The sequence below is a fragment of the Catharus ustulatus genome, chromosome 35 (assembly GCF_009819885.2).
Source record: "Catharus ustulatus isolate bCatUst1 chromosome 35, bCatUst1.pri.v2, whole genome shotgun sequence".
NCBI classification, from domain to species: domain Eukaryota; kingdom Metazoa; phylum Chordata; class Aves; order Passeriformes; family Turdidae; genus Catharus; species Catharus ustulatus.
In genome coordinates, this window is record NC_046255.1 from 1,003,596 (window position 1) to 1,017,058 (window position 13,463).

At 37.4% G+C, this 13,463-nt stretch overlaps 1 protein-coding gene across 1 annotated transcript in view; it reads right to left on the reverse strand.

The window, feature by feature from the left end:
* Nucleotides 1-13,463, reverse strand: part of MED25 (mediator complex subunit 25) — a 44,593-nt gene that overhangs the window by 25,948 nt on the left and 5,182 nt on the right. The window contains exons 6-10 of the mRNA XM_033084027.1: nucleotides 12,575-12,694; nucleotides 7,793-7,952; nucleotides 5,468-5,505; nucleotides 5,387-5,416; nucleotides 3,020-3,088 (exon numbers count right to left, since the gene is read on the reverse strand). Coding sequence (XP_032939918.1) covers nucleotides 3,020-3,088; nucleotides 5,387-5,416; nucleotides 5,468-5,505; nucleotides 7,793-7,952; nucleotides 12,575-12,694 — 417 coding nt within the window. The remainder of the gene's footprint in view (nucleotides 1-3,019; nucleotides 3,089-5,386; nucleotides 5,417-5,467; nucleotides 5,506-7,792; nucleotides 7,953-12,574; nucleotides 12,695-13,463) is intronic.

Genomic DNA, 13,463 nt, shown 5'->3' on the forward strand with positions numbered 1-13,463 from the left:
TAAAAATAAAAATAAAAAACAAATAAAATAAAAAATAAAACCTAAAAAAATTTTATAAATAAAGACAAAAATAAAAGTTAACGACAAATAAAATAAAAAATAAAAATAAAATTAAATAAAAATAGAAATAAAAATAAAATAAAATAAAATAAATTAAATAAATTAAATAAAATACAATTAAATTAAAAATAAAAATAAAATTTAATAAAAATAGAAAAAAAAATAAAATAAAATAAATAAAATAAAATAAATAAAATAAAATAAATAAAATAAAATAAAAATTAAAATAAAAATAAAATAAATAAAATAAAATAAATAAAATAAAATTAAAATTAAAATTAAAATTAAATAAAAATAAAATAAAAATAAAATAAATAAAATACAATATAAAATCAAATAAAATAAATAGTTACTGACCAGTGGCGCCCCCTGCTGGGCTCCCTGGGCCGGGCTCTGCTGCAGCAGCGCTGGGGGGGGAGGGGCAGCCCCGGCCCCGCCCCCGGCCCCGCCCCCGGCCCCGCCCTGGGGGGGCAACTGGGGGGGGGGGCGGGGAGGGAGGGGCTGGGGGGGGGCGGGGGGGAAGGGAGGCTGCAGGGGGGGCAGGGAGGGGACTGGGGGGGACAAAAAAATGGAATTAAATCATTAAAAATTCAATTAAATCATCAAAATATTGAGTTAAATCAGCCCAAAATTGATTTAAATCAGCCCAAAATTGATTTTAAATTGATTTAAATCGGCCCAAAATTGAATTAAATCAGCACAAAATTGAATTAAATCAGCCCAAAATTGAATTAAATCAGCTCAAAATGGAATTCAAACAGCCCAAAATGGAATTAATCATCAAAATATTGAGTTAAATCAGCTCAAAATGGAATTAAATCATCAAAATATTGAGTTAAATCAGCTCAAAATGGAATTAAATCATCAAAATATTGAGTTAATCAGCCCAAAATTGAATTAAAATTGAATTAAATCGGCCCAAAATTGGATTAAATCAGCTCAAAATGAATTAAATCAGCTCAAAGTGGAATTAATCATCAAAATATTGAGTTAAATCAGCTCAAAATTGAATTAAATCATCAAAATGTTGAATTAAATCAGCTCAAAATGGAATTAAATCATCAAAATGTTGATTTAAATCAGCCCAAAATTGAATTAAATCATCAAAATATTGAATTAAATCAGCGCAAAATGGAATTAAATCATCAAAATATTGAGTTAAATCAGCTCAAAATGGAATTAAATCATCAAAATATTGAATTAAATCAGATCAAAATGGAATTAAATCATCAAAATGTTGAATTAAATCAGCCCAAAATTGAATTAAATCATCCAAAATTGAATTAAATCATAAAACATGGAATTAAATTATCCTGAAATGGAATTAAATCAGCTCAAAGTGGAATTAAATCATCAAAATATTGAGTTAAATCATCGAAATATTGAGTTAAATCATCAAAATATTGAATCAAATCAGCCCAAAATTGATCCAAAATTGAATTAAATCAGCCCAAAATTGAATTTAATCATCAAAATACTGAGTTAAATCAGCCCAAAATTGAATTAAATCAGCCCAAAATTGATTTTACATTGAATTAAATCAGCCCAAAATTGAATTAAATCATCCTGAAAGTGAATTAAATCAGCTCAAAAGTTCAATTAAACCATTCAAAAATTGATTTAAATGCATTTAAATCATCTCAAAACTGATTTAAATCATCCCCAAAATTATTTCAAACCCCCCTTCAAATCCCCCCCTAAATTTCCAAAAATTCCTCCCCAAAATTCCCCTCTGGGACCCTCCCAAAAATCCCCAAAATTTTGGGACCCCCCCCCCCAAATTCCGCCCCCCTGCAATTCCCCCTCCCACCACCGGGTGGTAGCACCTCCCCCCCCAAATTCCCCCCACATTTTGGGGGTCTCTGATTTTGGGGAGGGGTCCCCGAATTTGGGGAGAGGTCCCTGAATTTGATCTGGGACCCCCAAATGAATCTGGGACCCCCTCCCCAAAAATCACCAAAATTTTGGGACCCCCTGCAATTCCCCCTCCCGCCACCGGGTGGCAGCACCTCCCCCCCCCCAATTTCCCTCAAATTTTGGGGTCCCTAATTTGGGGAGGGGTCCCTGAATTTTATCTGGGAGCCCCCAGATTGGGGCTGGGACCCCTCCAAAAATCCCCAAAATTTTGGGACCCCCCCCAAATCCCGCCCCCCCTGCAATTCCCCCTCCCACCACCGGGTGGCAGCACCTCACCCCCAAATTCCCCCCAAATTTTGGGGTCCCTGATTTTGGGGAGGGGTCTCTGAATTTGGGGAGGGGTCCCCGAATTTGATCTGGGAGCCCCCAAATTGGGACTGGGACCCCCTCCCCAAAAATCCCCAAGATTTCGGGATCCCCTGCAATTCCCCCTCCCGCCACCGGGTGGCAGCACCTCCCCCCAAAATTCTCCCCAAATTTTGGGGTCCCCAGATTTGGGGAGGGGTCTCTGAATTTGGGGAGGGGTCCCTGAATTTGGGAGCTCCAAAACTGGGGCTGGGAACCCCCAAATTTGGGCTGGGACCCCTCCCTAAAAATCCCCAAAATTTTGGGACTCCCAAATTCTGCCCCCTTGCAATTCCCCCTCCCACCACCGGGTGGCAGCACCTCCCTCCCCAAATCTGCTCCCCCTTCCCAAATTCCCCCCAAATTTTGGGGTCCCTAATTTTGGGGAGGGGTCTCTGAATTTGGGGAGGGGTTCCTGAATTTGATCTGGGACCCCTAAATGAATCTGGGACCCCCCTCCCCAAAAATCCCCAAAATTTTGAGACCCCCCCCCCAAATTCTGCCCACCCTGCAATTCCACCTCCCGCCACCGGGTGGCAGCACCTCCCCTCCCAAAATCCACACCCCCTCCCCAAATTCCCCCCAGATTTTGGGGTCCCTGATTTTGGGGAGGGGTCCCTGGATTTGGGGATTTTGGGGAGGGGTCCCTGATTTGGGGAGGGGGTCCCTGGATTTGGGGAGGGGTCCCCACACTCACAGCGCCCCGCGAGGCTCTTCTGGCTCTTGGCCGCCTCCACGGCCGATTGCGCCGCGGCCTGGGCGGCGTTCAGGGCAGGGGGGGGAACCTGGGGAGTAAAAATGGGGGTGGGGACCCCCAAAAAATCTCAAATAAACCCAAATAAAACTGAAAAAGTAACAAAAAATCCCAAATTTAAAAAAAAATAAAACCCCCCAAAAAATCCCACAAAAATCTCAAAAAAATCCCCAAAAAATCCCCAAAAAATCCCAAAAAACCCCAAAAACACCCCAAAAAATCCAAAAAAAAAAACCCAAAAAATCCCCAAAAAAATCTCAAAAACCTAAAAAAAAAACCCCAAAAATTCCCAAAAAATCTCAAACAAAACTGAAATAAAAACAAAAACAAACCCAAATTAAACCCAAAAAACCCCCAAAAAACCCAAATAAACGCCCCAATATACCAAATAAAACCTAAAAAAAACCCCCAAAGATTCCCAAAAAATCCCAAAAATCCCCAAAAAATCCCAAATAAACCCCAAAATAACCCCCCAAAAAAATCCCAAAAAAATCCCCAAAAAATCCTAAAAAAACCCCAAAAAATTCCCAAAAAATCCCCAAAAAACCTAAAAAAACCCCACAAAAACTCCCCCAAAATCCCAAATAAACCAAACAAACCCCCAAAAATCCCATAAAAATCTCAAATAAAATCCAAAAAATCCCCAAAAAAAATCTCAAAAAAAATCTCAAATAAAACCCTAATAAAACTGAAATAAAACCCAAACAAAACCCAAAAAACCCCTAAAAAAACTCACATGAAACATAAAAAAACCCCAAAAAATCTCAAATAAAACACCAAAAAACCCAAAACAACCCCAAATAAAACCAAAAAAAACCCAAAAAAATCCCAAAAAATCTCAAAAACAACCAAAAAAAATTCCCAAAAATCCCCAAAAAATCTCAAACAAAACTGAAATAAAACAAAAACAAAACCCAAATTAAACCCAAAAAACCCCCAAAAAAACCCAAATAAACGCCCCAATATACCAAATAAAACCTAAAAAAAACCCCCAAAAATTCCCAAAAAATCCCAAAAAACCCCCAAGAAATCCCAAATAAACCCCAAAATAACCCCCAAAAAAACCCCAAAAAAATCCCCAAAAAATCCTAAAAAAACCCCAAAAAATTCCCAAAAAATCCCCAAAAAACCTAAAAAAACCCCACAAAAACTCCACCAAAAATCCCAAATAAAACCAAATAAACCCCCAAAAATCCCATAAAAATCTCAAATAAAATCAAAAAAATCCCCAAAAAAAAATCTCAAAAAAATCTCAAATAAAACCCTAATAAAACTGAAATAAAACCCAACAAAACCCAAAATACCCATAAAAAAACTCACATGAAACATAAAAAAAACCCAAAAAATCTCAAATAAAACACCAAAAAACGAAAACAACCCAAATAAAACCAAAAAAACCCCAAAAAATCCCAAAAAATCTCAAAAAAACCCAATAAAACCCCCAAAAAAATCCCCCAAAAATTCCAAAAACCCCCAAAAAAACCCCAAAAAAAATCCCAAAAAAATATCCCAAAAAAATCCCAAAAAATCCCAAAAACAACCAAAAAAAATTCCCAAAAATCCCCAAAAAATCTCAAACAAAACTGAAATAAAACAAAAACAAAACCCAAATTAAACCCAAAAACACCCCCCAAAAAATCCAAATAAACGCCCCAATATACCAAATAAAACCTAAACAAAATTCCCCACAAATTCGCAAAAAATCCCAAAAATCCCCAAAAAATCCCAAATAAACCCCAAAATAACCCCCAAAAAAAAACCCAAAAAATCCCAAATAAACCCCAAAAAAACCCAAAAAAAATCCCAAATAAAACCCAAAAAAACCCCAAAAAAATCCCCCAAAAATCTCAAAAAATCCCAAAAAATCCCAAAAAAATCCCAAAAAACCCAAAAAAACCCAAAAAAATCCCCAAAAAACCCCTAAAAAACCTCCAAAAACCCCCAAAAAATCCCCAAAAAAACCCAAAAAAACCCCCAAAAAAACCTCAAAAAAATCCCAAAAAAATCCTAAAAAAACCCAAAAAAACCCAAATAAACCCCCCCAAAATCCCAAATAAAACCCAAAAAAACCCCCAAAAAACCCCCCAAAAATTCCAAAAAACCCCAAAAAAACCCTAAAAAAATCCCCAAAAAACCCCCAAAAACAACCAAAAAAATTCCCAAAAATCCCAAAAAAAACCCAAAAAAATCCCCAAAAAATCCCAAAAAAACCCCAAAAAATCCCCAAAAAATTCCCAAAAAATCCCAAATAAACCCCAAATAAAAATAACATTAAAATTAAAAAATTAAAATTAAATTTTTTGTGCTTACCTGGAAGTTCTGGGCCCCGGCCGGGGGCGCCTGGGGGGGGTTTGGGGGCAGCTGGGGAGCGCTGGGGAGGGGGGGAGGGGCAGAGCCGGCCTTGGGGGGCAGGGCGGGGCTGGAGCTGCCTGCTGGGGGTAATTAACATTTAATTATCATTAATTAACCTTAATTATCATTAATTAATTACCTGAGCAACCCAAACCTAACCAAACCAGGGGCTGAAGCTGCCTGCTGGGGGTTCATTAACATTAATTACATTAATTATTATTAATTCACATTTACTATTAACATTACTTAACATTAATTCACATTAATTAACATTAATTAACTCTAATTAACCTGAGCAACTCACAGTGAACCCAGCCAGGGACTGGAGCTGCCTGCTGGGGGGTAACCAACATTAATTATCATTAATTAACCTTAATTAATCTTAATTATCATTAATTAATTACCCAAACCTAACCAAACCAGGGGCTGGAGCTGCCTGCTGGGAGTTCATTAACATTAATTACATTAATTATTATTAATTCAAATTTTTTATTATTAACATTAATTAACATTAATTAACATTAATAATTAACCTGAGCACAACACAATGGACACAGCCCGGGGCTGGAGCTGCCTGCTGGGGGTTAATTAACATTAATTAGTGTTAATTAGCACTAATTAATGACCTAAACAACTCACAATGAACCCAGCCAGGGGCTGGAGCTGCTGCTGGTGGAGGGACAGCCCAACATTAATTAATCAATCAATTAATTAATTAATTAAAAATTAATTAATTAACCTGAGCACCCCACATTTAACCTGAGAACCCTGAAAATGGAAATTCCCAATCCCCCCAATGTCCCCAATGTCCTCAATGTCCCCAATGTCCCCTGTCCCTACCTGGCAGTGCCACCCCCCCTGACCAGCACCATGTGTCCCCAATGTCCCCAATGTCCCCAATGTCCCCAATGCTCACCTGGCAGTGCCACCCCCCTACACCAGCACCATGTGTCCCCCAATGTCCCCAATGTCCCAGTGTCCCCAATGTCCCCAATGTCCCCAATGTCCCTACCTGGCAGTGCCACCCCCCTGACCAGCACCATGTGTCCCCAATGTCCCCAATGTCCCCAATGTCCCCAATGTCCCCTGTCCCTACCTGGCAGTGCCACCCCCCTGACCAGCACCATGTGTCCCCAATGTCCCCAATGTCCCCAATGTCCCCAATGCTCACCTGGCAGTGCCACCCCCCTGACCAGCAACCATGTGTCCCCAATGTCCCCAGTGTCCCCAATGCTCACCTGGCAGTGCCACCCCCCTGACCAGCACCATGTGTCCCCCAATGTCCCCAGTGTCCCCAATGTCCCCAATGTCCCCAATGCTCACCTGGCAGTGCCACCCCCCCTGACCAGCACCATGTGTCCCCAATGTCCCCAATGTCCCCAATGTCCCCAGTGTCCCCAATGTCCCCAATGTCCCTACCTGGCAGTGCCACCCCCCTGACCAGCACCATGTGTCCCCAATGTCCCCAGTGTCCCAATGTCCCCAATGCTCACCTGGCAGTGCCACCCCCTGACCAGCACCATGTGTCCCCAATGTCCCCAATGTCCCCAATGTCCCCAATGTCCCCAATGTCCCTACCTGGCAGTGCCACCCCCCTTGACCAGCACCATGTGTCCCCAATTGTCCCCAGTGTCCCCAATGTCCCCAATGCTCACCTGGCAGTGCCACCCCCCTGACCAGCACCATGTGTCCCCAATGTCCCCAATGTCCCCTGTCCCTACCTGGCAGTGCCACCCCCCTGACCAGCACCATGTGTCCCAGTGTCCCCAATGTCCCAATGTCCCTACCTGGCAGTGCCACCCCCTGACCAGCACCATGTGTCCCCAGTGTCCCCAGTGTCCCCAATGTCCCTACCTGGCAGTGCCACCCCCCTGACCAGCACCATGTGTCCCAATGTCCCCAGTGTCCCCAATGTCCCCAATGTCCCTACCTGGCAGTGCCACCCCCCTGACCAGCACCATGTGTCCCCAATGTCCCCAGTGTCCCCAATGTCCCCAATGCTCACCTGGCAGTGCCACCCCCCTGACCAGCACCATGTGTCCCCAATGTCCCCAATGTCCCCAATGTCCCCAATGTCCCCTCAATGTCCCCAGTGTCCCTGTCCCTACCTGGCAGTGCCACCCCCCTGACCAGCACCATGTGTCCCCAATGTCCCCAGTGTCCCCAATGTCCCCAATGCTCACCTGGCAGTGCCACCCCCCTGACCAGCACCATGTGTCCCCAATGTCCCCAGTGTCCCCAATGTCCCCAATGTCCCTACCTGGCAGTGCCACCCCCCTGACCAGCACCATGTGTCCCCAATGTCCCCAATGTCCCCAATGTCCCCAATGTCCCCTCAATGTCCCCAGTGTCCCCTGTCCCTACCTGGCAGTGCCACCCCCCTGACCAGCACCATGTGTCTCGGGTCCTGGCCGCACTCTTTGCCCTGGGGGGGCTCCAGGCTGCCGGGGGGGGCTCCCTTCTCAAACAACCACCCGCAGCGCCGGCAGCTTCCGGGGGCCACCACCGAGAAATGGATCCCACGCTGGAATAAACACAACCCAAAAAATGCCAAAATTCAGGGGGAGCAAGCCAAAAAAAACCCCAAAAAAATCCACCCAGAAATGATGAAAATATCCCTAAAAAATGCTTAAAAAATCTTCAAAATTCGTAAAAAAATCACTAAAAAAATCCCCAAAATCCATTTAAAAAATCCCCAAAAATTCCTTAAAAAATCCCAAATAAATTCCCCCAAAAACCCCAAATAAATCCCCCAAAAAATCCAAATAAAACCTAAATAAAACCCAAAAAAATCCCAAAAAAAGCCAAAAAAAACCCTCAAAAAATCCAAAATAAAACAAAAAAAAAAACCAAATAAAACCCAAAAAACCCCCAAAAATCCCAAATGAAACCCAAAAAACCCTCAAAAAATCTGAAATAAAACCCAAAAACCCCACAAAAAAATCCCAAATAAAACCCAAAAATCCCAAAAACATCAACCAGAAATGATGAAAATACCCTAAAAAACGCTCCAAAAAATCTTCAAATTCGTAAAAAAATCACTAAGAAATCCCCAAAATCCATTAAAAATTCCCAAAATTCGTTAAAAAATCCCAAAATAAATTCCCCAAAAACCCAAATAATCCTCCAAAAAACCCAATAAAACCTAATAAAACCCAAAAAATCCCCAAAAAAACCCAAAATAAAACAAAAAAACCACAAATAAAACCCAAAAAAACCCCAAAAATCCTAAATAAAACCCCAAAAAAACTCAAAAAATCTGAAATAAAACCCAAAAACCCCACAAAAAAATCCCAAATAAAACCCAAAAAATCCCAAAAAATCCACCCAGAAATGATAAAAATATCCCTACAAAACGTTCAAAAAATCTTCAAAATTCGTAAAAAATCACAAAAAATCCCCCCAAAAATCTGTAAAAAAATCTTCAAAATTCGTTAAAAAATCCCAAATAAATTCCCCCACAAATCCTCAAATAAACCCCCCAAAAACCCAAATAAAACCTAAATAAAACCCAAAAAAATCCCCCAAAAAATCCCAAAAAAATCCCCAAAAAATCCAAAATAAAACAAAAAAAACCCAAATAAAACCCAAAAAAACCTCCAAAAAACTCAAAAAATCTGAAATAAAACCCAAAAACCCCACAAAAAATCCCACAAAAAACCCAAAAAACCCCAAAAAAATCCACCCAGAAATGATAAAAATATCCCTAAAAAACGCTGAAAAATCTCCAAAACTCGTAAAAAAATCCCAAAAAATCCCCCAAAAATCCATTAAAAAATTCCCAAAAATTCGTTAAAAAATCCCAAATAAATTCCCTCAAAATCCTCAAATAAACCCCCCAAAAAAACTCAAATAAAACCTAAATAAAACCCAAAAAAATCCCAAAAAAAAATCCCAAAAAAATCCCAAAAAAATCCAAAATGAAACAAAAAAAACCCCAATAAAACCCCAAAAAAACCCCAAAAATCCCAAATAAAACCCAAAAAACCCTCAAAAAATCTGAAATGAAACCCAAAAACCCCACAAAAAATCCCAAATAAAACCCAGAAAATCACAAAAAAATCCTCCCATAAAGGATAAAAATATCCCTAAAAAACGCTCCAAAAATCTTCAAAATTCGTAAAAAAATCCCAAATAAATTCCCCCACAAATCCTCAAATAAACCCCCAAAAAACCCAAATAAAACCTAAATAAAACCCAAAAAAATCCCCCAAAAATCCAAAAAAAGCCACCAAAAAATCCAAAATAAAACAAAAAAAAAACCCAAATAAAACCCAAAAAACCCCCAAAAATCCCAAATGAAACCCAAAAAACCCTCAAAAAATCTAAAATAAAACCAAAAAACCCCACAAAAAATCCCAAAACAAAACCCAAAAATCCCAAAAAATCCACCCAGAAAGGATAAAATATCCCTAAAAAGCCCTCCAAAAATCTTCAAAATTTTGTAAAAAAATCGCTAAGAAATCCCCAAAAATTCGTAAAAAAAATCCCCAAAAAATTCCTTAAAAAATCCCAAATAAATTCCCTCAAAAACCCCAAATAAATCCCCCAAAAAACCCAAATAAAACCTAAATAAAACCCAAAAAAATCCCCAAAAAATCCCAAAAAAATCCCCCCAAAAATCCGAAATAAAACAAAAAAACCCCAAATAAAACCCAAAAATCCCACAAAAAATCCCAAATAAATCTCAAAAAACCCTCAAAAAATCTCAAATAAAAACCCAAAAACCCCACAAAAAAATCCCAAATAAAAACCCAAAAAACCCCAAAAAATCCACCCAGAAATGATAAAAATATCTCCAAAAAATGCTCAAAAAATCTTCAAAATTCGTAAAAAAATCCCAAAAAATCCCCCCCAAACCCATTAAAAAAAACCAAAAAATTCGTTAAAAAATCCAAATAAATTCCCCCAAAAACCCCAAATAAACCCCCCAAAAAACCCAAATAAAACCTGAATAAAACCCAAAAAAATCCCCAAAAAACCCAAAAAAAATCCCAAATAAAACAAAAAAAAAACTAAATAAAACCAAAAAACCCAAAAATCCCAAAAAAAACCCAAAAAACCTGAGCAATCCCCAAAAAATTTTTTTAAAAATCCCCCAAAATTAAAAAAAATCCAAAAAACTTAAATAAAAAATGCCCCAAAATTCACCCAAAAAAATCACAAAAAATGCTAAAAATTCACCAAAAAAAATCCCAAAAATCCCAAAATATTCTAAAAAAATCCCCAAAAATTCACCAAAAAAATGTCAAAAAAATCTCCAAAATATCCCAAAAAATCCCCCCAAAAATTGCTAAAAGTTCCTAAAAAATCCCTAAAAAAGTCACCAAAAAATGCCCCAAAAATCACGAGAAAATGACAAAAAAGTCGCCAAAAAATCTCCAAAAATCCCAAAAAAATTCTAAAAAAATCCCAAAAATTCTGAAAAAAAACCCCAAAATATCCCAAATAATTCCCCCCCAATAATTCCCCCTAAAATTGCCAAAAATTCCTCAAAAATACCCAGAAAATCAACGTAAAATGCTCCAAAAATCACCAAAAATCACAGAAAATCCTGAAAAAATTCCTAAAAAAATCCTAAAAATTCCGAAAAAAATCCTAAAAAATCCAAAAAATATTCTAAAAAAATCCCAAAAAATTTTTTTAAAATCCTAAAAAATTTAAATAAAAAATCCCCCAAAAATTCTGAAGAAACTCAAAAAAAATCCACAAAAAATGCCCCAAAAATCATCAAAAAAATCACAAAAAAATCACAAAAAATGCCAAAAATTCACCAAAAAAAATTCCCAAAAAAATCCCAAAAATCCCAAAAAAATTCCTAAAAAAATCCCAAAAAAATCCCAAAATTTCCCCAAATTTCCCCAAACTGAAAATCCCAATAATTTGTGCTCACCTCAGTGATTCTCTGCACCAGGCTCTCGGTGCTGTGCCCCGAGTGCTTTGTGTGGGAACCCAAAAAATCCCAAAGAAATCCCAAAAAATCCCAAATAAATTCTAAAAAAATCCCAAAAAAATTCTAAAAAATCCCAAAAAATTTTTTAAAAATCACCAAAAATTTAAATTAAAAAACCCCAAAAATGCCAAAAAAATCATCAAAAAATCATCGAAAAATCATCAAAAAAATCGCAAAAAATCACAAAAAATGCCAAAAATTCACCAAAAAAAATCCTAAAAAATCCCAAAAAAATCCTAAAAATTTCCCAAAATTTCCCCAAATTTCCCCAAACTGAAAATAAAAATAATTTGTGTTCACCTCAGCGATTCTCTGCACCAGGCTCTCGGTGCTGTAGCCCGAGTGTTTTGTGTGGGAACCCCAAAAAATCCCAATAAAATCCCAAAAAATCCTAAAAAAATCCCAAAAAAATTCTAAAAAAATCCTAAAAATTTAAATTAAAAAACCCCAAAGATGCCAAAAAAATCATCAAAAAATCACCGAAAAATCATCAAAAAATCGCAAAAAAATCACAAAAAATGCCAAAAATTCACCAAAAAAAATCCTAAAAAATCACAAAAAAATCCCAAAAAATTCTTAAAAAATCCTAAAAATATTCTAAAAAATCACCAAAAAATTTAAATTAAAAAACCCCAAAAATGCCAAAAAAATCATCAAAAAATCACCGAAAAATCATCAAAAATCACCAAAAATCACCAAAAATCGCAAAAAAATCACAAAAAATGCCAAAAATTCACCAAAAAAAATCCTAAAAAATCCCAAAAAAATCCCAAAAATCCCAAAAAATTCCCAAAATTCCCAAATTGAAAATCCCAATAATTTGTGCTCACCTCAGCGATTCTCTGCACCAGGCTCTCGGTGCTGTACCCCGAGTGCTTTGTGTGGGAACCCCAAAAAATCCCAAATAAATCCCAAAAAATTCCCAAAAAATCCCAAAAAAATTCTAAAAAAATCCCAAAAAATTCTAAAAAAATCCCAAAAAAATTCTAAAAAAATCCTAAAAATTTAAATTTAAAAAACCCCAAAAATGCCAAAAAAATCATCAAAAAATCACCGAAAAATCATCAAAAAATCGCAAAAAAATCACAAAAAAATGCCAAAAATTCACCAAAAAAAATCCTAAAAAATCCCAAAAAATCCCAAAAAATTCCCAAAATTTCCCCAAACTGAAAACCCCAATAATTTGTGCTCACCTCAGCGATTCTCTGCACCAGGCTTTCGGTGCTGTAGCCCGAGTACGTCGTGCTCTCCACGGCTGGCAGCAGGTAGGGGGGGGAGTTGCAGATCAGGACACAAACTTGTGGGTTTGGCCTCTGAAAATGCAATTAAAGGGTTAAAAATAATTTAAAAATATCAGGGTTTAGCATGAAAATGTTGTCTAAAAATAGAAAAAAATTCCATCTAAAATCGCCCCAAAAATCGGCAAAAAATGCCAAATTTTCCCAAAAAATTTTTAAAAAAGTAAAAATTAGCCCAAAAAATCTTGGAAAAATAAAAAAAAACAGCTCCTAAAAAAAACCCCAAAAAACAAAAAAAAATCCTCTCAAAAATCCAAAAAAATCCTTCAAAATCCCCAAAAATCTGCAAAAATCTCCCCAAAATTTCCTCAAAAAATCAGTTTTAAATCTCCCAAAATAAAAAAAAATCCCCAAAGTTTCCACAAAAAATCACTAAAAAGTAAAAAAAATCCCCCAAAAAATCCCAAAATTTCTAAAAAAATCACCAAAATTTCCCCAAATTTTTCCCAAGAATTCCAAATATTTTCCCAAAATAATCACTAAAAAATCCCAATAAAATCCCAAAAATTTCCCCAATATTTCCTAAAAATCTCCAAAATTTCCCCCAAAATACCCAGAATTTTTCAAGTAAATCCCCAAAAAAATCCCCCAAAAATCCCAAAAAATCCCCCAAATTTCCCCAAAAAATAAGAAAATCCCCAAAAAATCCCAAAAAAACCCCAAAATTTCCCCAAAAAAATCAAAAAAAAAATCCAAAAAAATCCCCAAAATTTCCCCAAAAACTCCCAAAAAACCAAAATCCCCCAAAAAATCCCAAAATTTCCAAAAAAATTACTAAAAAATC